Below are 13,082 nucleotides of genomic sequence, written 5' to 3' on the forward strand. Positions count from 1 at the left end.
TCACTTCTTCAGCTGTTGTGACTGCTGGTAGACGTTAGCGGTACTGGAGTCACGTGATCGATCTTGTGATATCGATCTATGTGACTCCAGAAGCCTTCCGTAGGTCTTGGGGAGGTGGTGGCGGCCCCGGTGGCGGCCTCTGTCTTGGTTGAGGTCTGGGTTGTTGGTAGCTATGTAAATAGACTCCTTCACCCCTCTTTGATACCATCTTTGTTCAGTGTCCAGAATATTGACCTCCTTGGGGTCAAATGAGTGTTTGTGAGATTTCATGTGTGCACCGACGGGGGAGGACTCACGCTTGTGCTCGGAAATGCGTTTACTTAGTGCTCTTTCAGATTCCCCAACGTAGGTGGAAGGACAGTCACCACACTTGATCTGATATATAGATCCTGTCCGCTCAAGTTTCTGGGGTTTGTCTTTCGGTGACACAAGCATGCTGCGGATGGTGTTTGCAGGTTTGGAATGCACTGTCACACCCGCTTGCCTAATTTTACGGTTGATGGCTTCCGACACCCCTTGCACATACGGGAGGGTGATATGTCCTTTGGGGGGATTGTCAGTGCGGCGTTTGGGTTTAGGTGAGACTTTCTTGCTGTGCGGTGTGTTCCAAGCCCATTTGGTGTATCCACAAATGGATAAGGATCGCTTCACATGTTGTAATTCAGTGTCCAGACTGGCTTGATCAGACGAAAGGGTTTCAGCCCTGTGAGTAAGAGTACGAATGACCCCGAGTTTGTGCTCAAGAGGTTGGTGGCTGGCAAAACTCAGGTACTGATCCGTGTATGTACTTTTTCTGTACACACTAAAGCTCAACTTGCCATTCGGTGCTCGGGTGATGAGAGTGTCCAACATAGCGATGCGGTTGTTCAGTTCGTGTTCAATCGTGAATTTGATGGCATCGTGGATGGAATTCAAATGCGCAGTGAAGCTGTCGAGGCCCGATTTTTGAATGATAACCATGGTGTCATCCACATATCTTCCCCAGTGTCACCATGGTGTCATCCATATATCTTCCCCAAATATATTTTGGTATGTAAAGAAACCTTGAGTCGTTAGCTTTGATAAACTAAAACAATTATATCAATCGGCTCACAACTTTTGAAGATATTCTCTTTTAAAAAAATGTACCCGTTTTTAACTCTGTCCACGGAGAAGGTTTGGCTACTTCAAAGATTGAAGAGGATTGCAAGTACCATGCATGTATATCAAACATTCCTCAATGATAACTTTTTAAAAATAACTTTATTTATGGAATGGGCTTTACCAGTGTGTTTTTGGGCAATGGCTTTTGTTAATAGTGTCATTAATTTGTGGGTGAAATGGATACTTTGTTGTTTCTTGCTTTCTTTTTTTAAATTTACAACATAAGTCATTTCTCTTTTTAGGATAAAAGGTAGCCCTAAAAGGCTGTTTGGTTTGTCTTTAGCGGTTGCCTCCTTGGCGAATACAGGTTTCAGCCCTGGTCCACATTGCACCAATTGCGTTGCGTACCATCCTTGTGCGCCGGATACTTGCTAATGCCGTCAGTAATACGTTTACGAAGATCTTGGTGTGAAGAAGTGGTGTGAGGTCTGGTGATCGTGCAGTCCACTCCACAGCATGAGCAATCCCAACCACTCTGTTTGCTATCCGTGGACAGAGTGAAAAACGGGTACTTTTATTCAAAAGAGCATATCTTCAAAAGTTGTTAACCGATTGAAATAATTGTTTTGGTTTATTAAAGCTAACGATTACAGGTTTCTTCTCATACCAAAATATATTTAATCAACTTTTCAAAAATATGAGAAAAATAGGCCGTAATGAGGGGCCTCTTTTTTTTTGGGACACCCTGTAGATATCTTTAAATCGATCATTTTACCTACAAATATCCGGGTTTCTTCACCTATCATTATATAAAGCGTTAAGTATAATTTATGCTTATAATTCCTAATATGCCAGAAAACTGATATCCCACTCTTTCTTAATATACAATGTGTAAATTGATTCATACTCAATTGATAAACAAAATACAGAAACTGACCTAAACTTCATTAAAAAAACACCCAGTATAAATTGAATAAGATCATATTGTTCACGTTATAAAAATGAAAACAGATATTTTTTGGTTGAGCTAGCATTTTCCTGACACTCTGTGCAATACACGAAAAAAGCATTGAAGGAAATATCAATTGTTTTAGATTGATTAGTATTGCGATAGTCATGATAGTGAAAGTATCCCAGTGGTACACGGTTGTATACATTTAAATTGTCGACAATTATGATTTTTACTCGCGCTTCATGGTTTAATTTAGGATACTGCAAATTTGAACAAGGTTCTACACTTTATATGCCGTTTTCCAATTATTTTCTTTATATGATTGGTATGTACAGACTGTCACCAATCCCACTAGGGCTCTTTTCTTAATACGCAAATAGTAACAGGATCTTGCTGTCTTTCCAGTGAGGGGAATTATTAAGAGAAGAAGCGCCAACATTCATCAATCATTACTTCCCCTTCTCTCCCGTGTTTGTAACTTTCTCTCTGGCTCTCATTTCTCTGTTGTCTCCATTACTCGTTGATGGTCGATAAACGTCCCAATAAATCGGACTTAGTCACCGGTCAGTTCTACAGCATAGATATCCATGGCTAACGATGGTTAACTGTGGAAACATGTTAAAGGACATCAAGAAAATTTTCTAAGTTATTTATTTTGAGCTCTTTCGAGACGAGTAATGGATATATTCTGTAGATTTAGGTTTTGTCTGTGACTGCTAATGTGAGGCCGTCGTAGGTCGTACGGGGCTCAAACTCGGTGGGTGGGTGTAGTTCTGTCCTGGCAAGAAGAAGTTTATGTTCGTTAAGTCATCCGACCCCGGAGCCCCCTCCAAGGGGTCATTTGAGGTCAAATGACTAAAAACTGCCATATGGGCATGAAACTAGGTCCTACGGGACTCAAACTCGGTGGGTGGGTGTAGTTCTGTCCTGGCAAGAAAATGTTCATGTTCGTTAAGTCATCCGACCCCGGGGCCCCCCCCCAGGAGTCATTTGAGGTAAAATGACTAAAAACTGTCATATGGGCATGAAACTAGGTCGTACGGGGCTCAAACTCGGTGGGTGGGTGTAGTTCTGTCCTGTCAAGAAGATGTTTATGTTCGTTTTAAAGTCATCTGACACCGGGGTCCGCTCCCAGGGGTCATCTGAGGTCAAATTACTAAAAAGTGTCGTATGGGCATGAAACTTGGTAGGTACAGTCAACATTTTTGAAGGTCATTTTGGGGTCATCCAAGGTCACCACAGGTCATCTGAGGTCAAATTAGTAAAAACTCATATATGGGCATGAAACTTGGTGGGTACAGTCAACATTTAGAGTTATAAGTTTAGATCATTTTGGGGTCATCCAAGGTCACCCAGGGGTCATCTGAGGTCAAATTACTAAAAACTGTCGTATGGGCATGAAACTTGGTGGGTACAGTCAACATTTAGAGCCAAATTTTTGGAAGGTCATTTTGGGGTCGCCAGGGTCATCTGAGGTCAAATTTGTAAAAACTGTCATATGGACATGTCACCATCAGCCTGGTATAAATCGCGCCCAGCCGAGAACCGCCAAATATGGTAACCGCCTAGTCTATTTTAAAACTGATGCATCAATGACTATGTTCATCATGTCATTATTGTATCATTCTCACATACATTAGGAAATGAATTTGGAGAATAGAGGCCTTGCATGTGACATATCATCTCGTAAATATGGCGGACTACTCAAATGCATTCAACAAAAGCATGATTGCAATCAAATAGGTTGATGACAACATTTGATTGAATGGACTGCACTCCGCCATAACTACGGTGAAGGACACCGGCTCAAATCCTTTGTTTGGAGCCAATCGATAATTTCATGCAGGGCCTCTATACTTTCTGTTAATAAAATACTATGCTGACCTCACACTCCAGTAATGACAGATCATTGAGCTCAGTAATACATCAAAGAATGTCTTCCAATTCATGAAAACAAATAGATAATCTGCATATCGGATTAAAAGCTTGAGGCATTTCAATTACAAGGCCCATTACTTATACACCAACAACAACATAGGCCTACAAGTGTATATAATGTAGCATGTGCACACATTATCATGTTGTGGATGGTGAATCAAGTTGCAGTGCCAACCATTCGCCAACTAAATGCAGTGACCCTCGGTTGTGTTCCCTCATGATTGACGTACTGATCATTGGGGTGAGTGATTCGCATAGGTTTTGGCAATTTGGGAGGGGTGGGTTCAAAATGACCCCATAGGATTATACGGGGTAAAAATTTCAAATTGCTCAAATACCCCTTTCAAATATATCAAATTATTTAAATAAATGAATGAATGAATGAATGAATGAATGAATGAATGAATGAAAGAATGAATGAATGAATGAATGAATGAATGAATGAATGAATGAATAAATAAATAAATAAATAAATAAAAAAAAAATTGAACAAATTGTAGCGTAGCATTAAAATCATAATAACCATTGCTGGCAGGCGGATTCGAACCAACGATATTGACATTACAAGTCTGATGCTCTAACACTGAGCTATGCCATCATCTAGTAATGAGGGTCAAGTTTTTAGCGTATACAGTGTTTGTCTGTGAAAATGCCGCCTTGTGAAATAAATAAATATAAAGTCTCAATTTTTAATTTAAATTTATTTGATAATTTTCTAACCAATATTTTCTTTAGAGCAGGGACAAATATTTCCCCTTTTATCCAATTTGGCCGCTAAATAAGAATCTACTTCTTTTATTACTGATTTAATTCCGCGATTTGTTCCATTCAGCAATATCAAAGATTAATGTCAAGCATCTCACGACAGATATTTAGTTGGCTTAGTGGTTTTGCACAGTGCTTTTTAACCTTCCGTAAAAGGGTACATTATTTTGGCACTACATTATTTCTTTTTTTTTACATTGCTGGTAGGCCCCTATTAAATATCAAATGGTCATAATTGGCGGTCACTTCAAATCATCGCCAACTGAACGAGGTTCAGGAATGTACTCTCATTGTTAATTGTTGGTTAATCCACCACTTGAACAGGACTTAACCAAAGCAAACAAAGACTTAAGCTTTTTTACGAATGCTATACATAAGTATAAGCTTATTATCCTCTTCAACAATAGGATTAAAGATTGGTGCTTGACTGGAATTACGTGCTAGTGTCATTGGTTATTGTTAAAAGGCAATAAGGTGTGTAATTGCAATATTTCCTCTGAATAGGAAAGACTCTCTACATCGAACCATGGATGCTGGTGGTTGAATTAAGCCCGATCCTGACTCCACTTCGCAGCGGTATGCGATGCTGCGATGCTTTTCAAACATCTCAGCATCCCGCGATGAAATTAAAATGTACAGGTGGAGTCAGTATCGGGCTTTAGGAATAAAAACTCAATTCGAAATGATGCGCATGAGAATTCAACAATATAAATAATGGTAGCTCTATTATAATACACATTAATGATAAAATTCCAAAATATAATACGTTTTCTGTCTTTGCTTGTCACGTGGTAGCGATTATATTTTTAAATAAGTTTCAAATTTTAATTTGAAACTTATTTAAAATAACAACAAGACAAGTGGTCGAGTGGTCTAAGGCGCTAGGTTCATAGAGTACTAAGCGTTGCGCCGTAAGTTCGAACCCCGCCTCTGCCAAACTTTAAAAGAAGTAAATTAAAATTTGACTTTTTAAATTTCATATTTGGGAAATGTGACTGGGAGAATTTATGTATGGTGTGGAGTCTTTATTGGGCGTTTTATCGGCAGTCAACGAGTAATGTTTCTCATTCTATTATTTTTCCGCACCAACTCTCACGGAGAGATGGAATTTTAAGTCGTATAAATGCGTGTTAATGTTTGAATCAAAGTGATGTTTACTCACGTATCATTGTTTAAGTTAACGGTACTATTTCATTCGCTCTCTTTCCCTATTTTTTATACTGCCACCACCCGCCCACGCTTATGTTTCTCAGTAATGTTTCTCTGTCTTTCCGATGCAGTGTGAAGGGCATTGCCTTTGATTGATGACATTCATTTCAATTGAGAAGCGTATGAAACGTAAACATCTCCAAGCTTCCATGGCTTGAGCATTTTTCCAGCAAACGCAAAACTGTTTTTAAAACGTTATAAACGTCTTATAAAAACGGTTTATAACATGTAAATACCGGGTAACAGAGCTGAGTGGCGAAGCATAGTATCTAGGCAGCTACCAGGACCTACCTGTGTCATGGGAGGAAAGCTTTAAGTCAAGTACGTCAAGTCAATAAGTAAGTATCCGTAATCATGACAGAATGACGGGTTTCTACCACCCATGGTCCTGATTCGAAAACGAATAATGAAGTGTTTTTTAAATATTTTTATTCAGATCTTCGACGGCGCTGTTCAAATTAAAACAACAACACTTTTGTAAAATGTACATAACTCAGTAACAACAACAAATTAAATAAGTTTTCAAATTATTTGTAGAATACACTATTGCAAAACATCAAAGTGTTATCTTTCAATCGATTTTTTTGGCTGCCTCGACAATCAATACCTCGTCTACCCTAAATACTAATCCCTTTTTCAATAACTGAATATCTTTAAAGGTTCAAAACCTGAAGTGACGTTCTTTCTTATTCTTTTAACTATTAAAGCCATATTATAACATTATCATACAAAATAGATTAGCATTTCTTTGCCATAAAATGTTAGATTTTACTGTCAGATATACCCCCTTTTACTTTTGAGCCGAACAACTACGGCAAAGCAAAGAAATTGGAATTTACTACCAGCGCGTATGTTGCCAATACTTACCACTCCTTCGGTCATGGTAGAACCTTTTGTTGTGTAGATCACCGTCCCGCACGCCGTGTACGTACTGTGTGTTATGAACATCGTGTATGTGTTCGACTAATAATTCCATCGTAATAATAAGACGCTTTATTCAAAATATTGGATTTTGACAAAACTACAGCACATAGAGTCTTGATTTTTGCAGGGTATATTGGTTTAATAAAGTACAATATAATCGTGTAAAAATGAATTAAAAAAATCAGTGAGGGCGTCCTCAACAGCAAATGTTATAATATGGCTTTAAGGTCTTAGTTAATCCTTAACGGCGCTGTGCCGTTTTTCAAACATGCCCCTGAGTGTAATTGAACAAGCCTGAAGATGCGTTAACAATCATTAATTATGCGACAGCGTAGACACGTCGCTCCTACTATTGTCTGTAATACAAACCCTAAATTTAAATTACCTTTGAGCTGCGAATGGGCTCGAAGAGATTGGATTTCATAATAATAATGGACTTTTTTCGAAGCATTGATTTCAAAATTATCAAATCAATGCCAGGCGCTACTCTGTCTTCCAATCTACATGATCTTTAATTTGACGCTGAGTGACTATAATGAAATATGAACTGAACGATTTTGTTACATGACTGATTACATTACATCTTGCTGTATAAGAGGTTAATGATTTTGTTGTAGTACAAATGACAAAAATCATTGCACGTGACATTTCATTCGATGAGATATACTTTCATATAAATACAATTACATGATTAAATATTTATTAGCATTCTTGTATAGCGATATACATGTACTGTCGACAAAATAAATAGTATATATTAACTCACGATTGACGGTTTCGTATATCATGGTCGATAGACATCTTCAGAATGATGATAGTAGAAGATCACCACCGGGGGGCACTCAACACAAATGACCATACGGGTATGCTCCCCGGAAAGACCCCCTTTTGGGTTTCGCAGCTCCGAAAGACCCCCTATATTTGACCAAAATAACGCTCCGAAAGACCCTTGATTTTGATAATTTCAGCTATAAAAGACCCCAAAATTGCTCATTCCTCATATTTCTTATTTTTTCAGGCGATTTTCAACCAAAAAGCCAAGAAAGACCCTTGATTTTGACTTTTCGCAGCTCCAAAAGACCCCATTTTACTTGTTCACAGCCCGGTTCGCAGCTCCGAAAGACCCCTTTTACCGGTACGCCGTCAGCTCCCAAAGACCCACCACCTCAAAATTCCGGGGAGCATACCCACCAAAAATTTTGATGTGCCCCCGGGATCACCACTTCCGGTTTGCCGGATCCCGACTGTGGATGGTTTATCAGCCAGGAGAAGATCGTTCATATTCATGACTAAACAAATCACAATATTTAGCAAATGGATTGGAGTGAAAGGCATAATGTACGATTTTTTAAAATGAGTTTGGTAATTTTTTTTATACAGGGTGTAACAATAAAATTTGTACAATTTTGAAAATAGAATGACACAAGTATGCCGCTTATTTTTGGTTTGATATTTATATGGCTATCAAGATAATTTCTTTAGCCACCAGATAAGCTTTGCTCCAATAAAATCGATGGTATATAAGTGAAGATATGTCCAATTATGTAACGTAGTCTTAAAACCGCTTGGGCCACTTTTGTCTAAGTGTTACAAAAGTGACTGAATAGAGTTGAACCATGGACCAGTTGGACGGTGTTCTTATGATAGGTAGTTTTAAACAATGGGGTATTCGAAGTGGTAGAAATGATTACCTAATAGAATATCTCCTTGAGTTTTTGAAAGTCACAACTAAGCACTGACATAACAACCTCATTAGAAATCGTGGCTGCAGTTCACCAACTTCAACCCCAATTCACGTTGGAAGAGCGTATTTTTATGGTTGTTACATGGAGTCAAGCAGAAACCATAAGATTGTTAATAGCTCATTTTCCAAACTCACGTCTTCCATCAAGGCATACAATTACATATAACTATGAGAAGTATGTAGAATCTGTTAACAGAAATGCTGGCAATGTGGTCGCCCCAGAACAGCTAGAAGCCCAGCTGAACTTAATTTCAAAATGTTATTGTTATGGATGTAAACACTGTTCTCAGTTTTACCAATGATATCTCAGGATATGAGAAATTACTTTATTTATAAGATAATTTGAAAGAAATTTCATGACTTCAGTTATAGATTTTAAAGAAATATCATATTATTATTAAGTTAATGTAAATTATATGAAGACACACCACTTATAATTCTTTTGTGTCAGTTCTTTGATGTTTAATGCACGATAAGCATATCTACGCGGTTCAAACTTAATATGCGCAAACATGGCAAAAGTGGCCCAACACGTTATCTGGACAATTTAATTAATCGGCCATAACTTTTGAACCCAAGCTAGTAAAGAAACCAACTAAACGTCTTCTTTTAGCCAAGATATTACTGATTGTATTACATATACCATTTTTGCCATAACTCTTTTAGTTTTTCCATGAAAAGTCAAAATGCAATTGTATAAATTTTATTGTTACACCCTGTACTTGATTTTTTTGTCATATTTGTAATGTTTAGACATAGTCGGACTCGGCCAAATTCATTGCGTTTTTAATAGGACAACAGAGCAAGAGTGAGTTAAAGTTATAATTATAAATCACCATTAGAACACAATAGTTAAGCGGCTAAGATAGTTTTTTTTGCCTCATTAGTATGGCTTAAGTGACCTGCAAATGTTCCTGATAGTTGCTACTGATATTTTGCAATATTAAACAAAGAATAACCTAATTAAAATTCGGGTCTAACTACCATCAGGTACACGAATTGATATTTTAAAAAATACATTGCTTTTAACTTCGTAAATGAAGCTCATTATATAGCATTTAAAATGATTGTTCGTCGCTGTGATAGGCAGATATGATGCGTGGGTCTTACATTATAAACTTCCTTTTTGAATTTTCTACAAATTATTATAAACTGGCCTCAAAAAGAAACTTATAATTTTTCTTAAATTCCTGTCCGTAAAAATGAACAAAAATTGAACACAGGATTACTTCAATACTCTACTCTAAACACTGTTCAGTAACTAAACAGTAATTGTCCAACTGATACAACAGCAAAATGCACTGACATGAAACAGCTTCCGGGACCACATTCACAGCCCAATAATTGGTACCCAAAACAAGAAATCAGTGAGTAAATGGAATAGTGTGGAACAAGACCTGTTTCTTGAAGAAACTGTGTGAAAAGCAGAAGCAGCCCTGTTCCACTCTATTCCACATACTCTTTGGAAAAATCAGGATCTTAAACGCATTCTCACAGATTTCTTTTGCGGGGTTCCAATTATTTGCATGTGAAGCCGGAATCTGTTCCGTGTCAGTGCATTTTACTGTTGTGTCAGTTGGACCATTTCTTACTGACATGTGTTTAGAGTAGAGTATTGAAGTAATCATGTGTGTAATTTTTGTTCATTTTTATGGACAGGATTTTAAGATATGACCTTGTGAAAAATTATAGGTTTCTTTTTGAGGCCAGTTTATTAAAAACCTCGCGTCGAGTTTTAAAAATAACGGTTACTTAATGAAATAACGGTTAGTTCATGAAAAAGAAGAAGTGAAATTTAGCAAAGCGCGACGAGGTTTATTTGCCCGTAAGAGAGCTCTATTGTTCTGCTATTGTATCCGCTATTGGATCCACTATTGTATTCTATTCATAAAAGCTACTGCAAGAATCGCAGCAATCCCTGATATCGCTGGTGTCTACCGCCGGCGTTTCGCATTTATTAACATTCAAAATGATCCGATACTCTTACATTTATAGATTTATTCGGGCTTTTTATATAATAATTATTCAGAAATTGCAATTATGAAAACTACAAACTTTGAAAGTGAAAATATATTACCATCGAACATATATCATACTTAAATTCTATAGAATCTATAGAGGCATTGCATGTGACGTATCATCCCGTAAATATGGCAGACTACTCAAATGCATTCAACAAAAGCATGATTTCGATTGCAATCTACCGTGACAGTTCGTCTCACACACATAACCCTGCACTACGATCAAATAGGTTGATGACAACATTTGATTGAATGGACTGTACTCCGCCATAACTACGGTGAAGGACACCGGTTCAAATTCTTTGTTTGGAGCCAATCAATAATGTCATGCAGGGCCTCTATAGATACCCAACCCAGACGTGCCCATTTATTTTCTATTTTTTTGTAATCGCGCCCAAATATCCCCGCAAATATCTTATACACGGTTTTATTGATTCATTTTGGGCTTACCAAAAGTTAGAAGTCGTCAAAAATGGCAACATTCATTGATAGCAATGGTTGAGTAAACATTGTCTAAACACTAGATAAAAAAGACAGCTTTGTACTACAGAGAAGATGTGAGGAAAAGGAGATAGATCCAGCTATCCTCAAACAAAATATGTGTGCTGCCGCTCATTCAAAATTAATCACGCTATTCAGGTTTAACAATAAAATACAATAAAGGGGTTCGAACCCATGATGGGTGTGATACACAACTTGCTGCTTAATAGTTTTAGGGAAAGGTCAGTGTCTGTATATCATCATACTATGCATACCATGCATGCAGACCCTAACATCCAGTTATATTTCAAATAAAATATGACCGAAGTTCCATGGCAAATTATAATTTCTGACGCTTGTTGACTCTTTCAACCTCTTCGATTTATGATACAGACTATTATCAATTATCAAAATATCTTTATTAGGTTTGCAGGAAATGACAGGAAAATACATACAACAATAAAATAAACATGATCAACAATCATCCCTTTTCTAACAAAATCCTAAAACACTCTCAGTAAATAATTATAATTCGAAATAATAACACCTATATTCATTTATTCATTATAAACCTCTCGCAAACTGGAATGTGTATGTGGTGAATTGTAATTTTAATTAACCGATATATGCTAAGGAAACAAACATGTACTATAATATTATTCAAAATCAAGAATAATATCAAACAAATCCTCCTACTCGAACAGTACACTTAATTTAGGCCCGGGATTTAGGCCTGCATAAGGCTGAGTTCACATAGAAGTATACGGTATACGCTATTAGCTATACGAAATACGCTCATTCGATCAGGCTGAGTTATATAGGGTATGTTCAGCCTGATCAAACTCAAACGTATTTCATATGAAATAGCAAGTTATCATTGATCAGGCTGAGTTCATATAGGAGTATACTATGTGAACTCAGCCTGATCGAGAATGAGCGTATTTCGTATAGCGAATAGAAGCGGGAGTATGTGCAGTTTTTACCCATTTTCAGCGTCGGGTCACATAAGGCTATTCGAAAAGGCGTATACTGCATAGTATAGTATAGTTAGTATATAGGAATCGCGCGTGTTCGATTTATAGTGCAGCGATTTTATGCAGCGTACCGTCCAAATTTTAAAACCTAAACCATATGTAACAGGTAAATTCATTTTTTAATAGATGCACTATCTAATTCTGCACATTATGACACCTCATTGAATGCAATGTGACCTCAAGAAGTAAAGTTACAAGCATTTGATAAGACGAAGAAAATGGGTAAACTGACATTGCTCGCTGTTGGTTATATGAATACGCTCATTCGATCAGACTGAGTTCACATAGTATACTCCTATATGAACTCAGCCTGATCGAATGAGCGTATTTCGTATAGCGAATACCGTATACTTCTATGTGAACTCAGCCTTATCAAATGCTTGTAACTTTACTTCTTGAGGTCACATTGCATTCAATGAGGTGTCATAATGTGCAGAATTAGATAGTGCATCTATTAAAAAAATGAATTTACCCACATATGGTTTAGGTTTTTAAAATTTGGACGGTATACGCTGCACTAAAATCGAACACGCGCGATTCCCACTATACTATACTATACGCAGGTATACGGCCTTTTCGAATAGCTCTTATGTGACCCGGTACTATGAAATTACCTTGCTCGATTTAATCTATACGCGTGCTCCTGCAAAACGTGCATCGTATACCCGAATAGTATACTTCTATGCGATCGTAGCCTTATGTGACCCGGTACTATGAAATTGCCTTGCTCGATTGAACTATATACGCGTGCACCTGTAAAACGTGCACCGTATACCCGAATAGTATACTTCTATGTGAACGCAGCATTATGATTATATACCTAAGGTAAAAATACTTGAAGAGATAACAAGAAACCTGTCGTGCTTGACCACTGTAGTGCTTGGCTGATCCTTGCTGGATGAAGGTCATATTGATCTATTACGTGAGTGAAA

The 13,082-nt window shown here is 37.4% G+C and overlaps 1 protein-coding gene across 1 annotated transcript; it reads right to left on the reverse strand.

Moving 5' to 3' along the window:
* On the reverse strand, positions 1-960 carry LOC140161801 (uncharacterized). The gene has a single exon (XM_072185099.1). The coding sequence runs from the start codon at positions 958-960 to the stop codon at positions 1-3; it is 960 nt and encodes a 319-aa protein (XP_072041200.1).
* Positions 961-13,082: the final 12,122 nt, after the last annotated feature.

The sequence above is a fragment of the Amphiura filiformis genome, chromosome 10, assembly GCF_039555335.1.
Source record: "Amphiura filiformis chromosome 10, Afil_fr2py, whole genome shotgun sequence".
Lineage (NCBI taxonomy): Eukaryota > Metazoa > Echinodermata > Ophiuroidea > Amphilepidida > Amphiuridae > Amphiura > Amphiura filiformis.